This window comes from Orycteropus afer, unplaced genomic scaffold, assembly GCF_000298275.1.
Source record: "Orycteropus afer afer isolate SDZICR_OR568_19922 unplaced genomic scaffold, OryAfe1.0 scaffold00248, whole genome shotgun sequence".
In the NCBI taxonomy this organism is placed as follows: domain Eukaryota; kingdom Metazoa; phylum Chordata; class Mammalia; order Tubulidentata; family Orycteropodidae; genus Orycteropus; species Orycteropus afer.
In genome coordinates this window covers 3,831,613-3,835,736 of record NW_006921835.1, presented here as the reverse complement: position 1 = coordinate 3,835,736, position 4,124 = coordinate 3,831,613, and the positions used below count along the sequence as shown (strand labels likewise).

General features: G+C 37.0%; 1 protein-coding gene across 1 annotated transcript in view; it reads left to right on the top strand.

Annotated features, from left to right (window-relative positions):
* The window catches only part of ERICH3 (glutamate rich 3), a 183,426-nt gene that overhangs the window by 56,987 nt on the left and 122,315 nt on the right, over positions 1-4,124 (top strand). The window contains exon 8 of the mRNA XM_007949631.1: positions 3,628-3,808. Within this exon, the coding sequence (XP_007947822.1) occupies positions 3,628-3,808 (181 nt within the window). The remainder of the gene's footprint in view (positions 1-3,627; positions 3,809-4,124) is intronic.

Here is a 4,124-nt window from a genome sequence, read left to right as displayed (position 1 = left end):
AGCTGTCTCCCTGTGCATAAACAGCCCTTCTTTCTCCCATGATTGTTCTCTCCAAGGAGTGTGTCTACCTAGGGTAAATGTTCACCTCATATGCCTGTCTTTTGTTTGGCTGGAAGCCACAGGTATGGGTTCAATTCCAGACCTGAAGGGTAACTAGGGGCCATAGTCTCAGTGGTATCATCAGGCTCTATCAGCCCAGAAAACCTGGTCCTTTTTTTTTTTTTCTTTATTCAAATGATTTTGAGTTTTATTCCACATTGTTCTCCCTCTCTATCCAGGAGATCCTACATAGATCATCCTCTGAGTGGTTGCAGTGGTAGCCAGGCACCATCTAGTTCTTCTGGTCTCATAGTCATATATGCTGAAGATTTCATGGTGTACCAGTTGCTTGGACTAATTGTTTCTATGAATCTTTGGTTTTCTTCATTCTTCCTTGCTCTGGACATGGAGACACCCATCATTGCATCTAGATGGCTGCTTGCAAGCTTTTAAAATGCCAGTCACTACTTTCCAAGTAGGAGGTGGAATAGTGTTTTGTGTAGTATGTTATGCCAATTGAGCTTGATGTTCCCTGCGTCTATGGTCCTGAGCCCACAGGTTCAACTACTTGCTCCCTCTGGGTAGCTGGCTGTGGCCAACAAGTGACTACAACCTTGTCCCTTGTCAGCTCTACTATGCACCTGGGAATTCTAATGTAAGACTTTTTTATGTTGTCTGAGGAAATTTGACCTTATCTCATGAATGAGTGGAAATCACTGGGGGATTTTAGGCAGAAGGATCACATTATTTAGTGACAATAGGTCACTCTGATATCCAGAAGAAGGGAGATTTTAAGAGAGATCAGACTGGAGATTGGGAGACCAATTAGTAGAGTGTCCATGCATCCCAGTTTTCCATGTGAATGGTCCCAATTTGTGCCACCCCCTCGTTATTTTTAATATCACTTTCATTTTCTTTGTGTCCCAGTTTGGATGATATATTCCATGGTCAGCCCTCTAATTAATAGGTAGTGGTCCACAGAAGGCTTTATGAGGTCCATGGTTTATCAGAGCTTTAATGGATGGAACCCAACACTATCAGAAAGAACAGGTACTTTTAACACCAATGCAGTCCCCTAAATCCACCCCTCACACAATTCTGAGCTGGGATAAAGGGATCCCAGTGAAGACATAGTAGGCCTCAGTCAAATGTTAAATATTGTAAATATGTAATGACTGACTGGTTAACCACTCAGTGGGGTAGCTGTTTATTTATCATCACTGATTGCACATACCTGAGAAACCTGAAAAGAAATTAGAAATGAAGTCATAAGCAACCAGTGAAGAAAATATAAAAGATCACCCTTAGTAGTGCAGGGGCATGAGGCCTCACCTCTGTTCTTGAAATGGAACTGAATTGTCACTGAAGATTTTGATACTGGCATGAGGGTAGCAGAAAAGATGGAGAAACCTTGCTAAAGTTTCATCAGTCTGAGGTCACTATAACCTTGGAAGATGGTAAGTATAGAGGCAATTTAGTTAACTGAAAGAAACAATTGTTCATTTCTTAGTGCATGTATTTAATCACGAGCTGTCACTTGGGCCTACTGTTAGAGCCTAGAAAGGTTACTTGGTGACAATAATTGGGACATGTTTTAAAAAAGAGAATGAGGTAAGGAGACACAAGAGAAAAGGGATATTGATATCAGAAATACACTTTAGAAAGGAGAAAAATATGAATAAGATGATATGAAAGGGTGAATGGCTGTCATTTCCTTTATTTTTTTAAAGTTTCTCCCTCCAATTTCTCATATTGTACATATGAGGCAGGCCTTCCCCACTCTAATCTCACTATTACCTTGTATTTATATATATAGTGCTTATCTTCCAGAAGCTCACAGGACTACCTCTAAATCCATGCAGCTTTAGAAAGTGTTGCTTAACAAAAGGAGAATACTTTTGTTTGATCAGTCACATCTTTAAATGTTCTAGTGGGAGCTTGTGGTTGATTAGGTCTGCTGCTTGCTTATTGGCCTGCACACATGCATGCCATAGTTCCACAGTTTTCCAGGCAAGAGAAAATATGAGATTATGGTTTTGCAACTAGGAGCCAGGCCTGCCACCATCATTTGCTTTCAAGTATGATACAAAGAGATGTTTCTAATCTGCAAATTACCCAGTATGCTGATTTACCTTTTTGATTCTTGGTGTCCCTGAACTATTTCTGCTGATTATCTCTCTATTTGGAGGCTAAGTCTATAGACAGGACAATTTGCCTGAATTTTTAACCTTGGACTTTTCCCCCCATTTACATTTTTTAGATTGTTATTTGCAGAATTTCATTTCATCATATTTATTTCCTAAGATTTTTGCTTCAGAGAAATAGAAGTGAATGAAAAATAATTCTCTGAGGTGGAAAGAGATGAGCTTGGTGATTAAAATATTGTAGTAGCTCCTTTAGAAATTTTTGTTGAATCTGTTATTCTTTTAAAAGCTGGCATGTTTCCAATGTATCCATAATTTAATGAACATCAAACTCATATAATTTCCTTGGATTGACTAGTAGTTGACCTCTTCATATTTTTCATCTAGCTAAAAATTGATTTTCAGAAAAGTGAAGTTGGTTAAAAGTAATGCCTTTCCCACGCACAATTCTAGTGGCTTATTATATTCTTACAAAGGCGCCTTAAAGTTCTCTCAGCTCTTGCAGTCATTCCTATTTCCCTGCCTTCTCTTCCTTCTTTTTGTTTCCCAGCTTCTCCTTTTTCCTCTTTCCACTCTTGGAAGTTAAAAGGACACTATGCTTATTCACTATTGTGAAAACACATAAGAATAAATAAACTAGGAGAAAATGAGTAAGACATTTGTTTTAATCTCTGGCACATAAATTTATTGCATATTTCATAAATAAGTTATAGTGAATAATCCCATAGTGTATCAAATAGGTTCATGAGGTGATTGGAAAAAAAATTGTTGGTTGTATTGTTTTATATTAAAAATAATATTAATAATACTTGTTTTTTATTTAAATGAATGCTTGCTGTGAGACTGGATAGTCCTAGGCATATAACATAGCTATCCCTAATCCTTACAGTGACTCTAGAGGTATCAAATATCGAATGTATGTTCTCCTCTCACATTGAAAAACTCAGGTAGAGATATATTCCGAGTGCACAATTGCAAAGATAAAGAACTCAATTACAAAAGCTGTTCTTAACTCATAACTATGTCTACTTAAATTACAACAAAATTATGTCACCAATATTTATTTAATTCATTGAAATGTGACAACCAGGTAAAGAAAACCAAGAGCAGTTTCCTCTTTGATTCATTGACATTTTTTTGCTATATGTAACACACACACACATACACACAATTAAAATAAAAATTGACAATCTTTGGCCAAAGCCCCAGTGGTTTCAGTGGAATTCTAAAGCTAAAATGACTATGTTAGAGTTGTTTTGAGGGATTTATTTTGTAGTAGGCTTGACTTTTTGTGTGCTGTATTGATTGACAATATATATAAAGGTTTTGTTGCCAGGTATATAAAAATAGCCTTTTCTATTTTTTATGTCACAACATCATGTGCAGATAAGAACTCTGATTAGAGAGTAATTAGTTAATAAACCCACCTTTTTGTTTATTCTAGGATTCACGAAGGATTCATAAAACATCACTGCATAGCAATGCAGCTATCACAATGATCTATTTTGGGAAAAATGTGCACCTCTCTTATGATGACTCAGACTTCCGGGATGAAATAAAAGTTTACCAACAGCACTGTGGTGGGGAAAACCTTTGTGTCTACAAAGGCAAACTACTTGAAAAAGGTACACATAAAGCATGGAATATTTTATTATTATTATTATTATTATTATTATTATTGTGATTTGGGTGAAAGTTTACAGAGTAATTTAATTTTCCATACAGCAGTTGATAACACATTTTGTCTCATGACATTAACTGCAATTTCCCATAATGTAACAGCTCACTTCCCACTTCCTCTCCATAGTTACTTCTTCCCTGTGTCTTTCCCTCCCATGCACTCCTGCCCTGAGTGGTCTCCCTGTGCACACACTGCCCTTCTGTTCTCCCATAACTGATCTCTCCAAGGAGTGTATCTACCTGATATAAATGTTCAGCCCA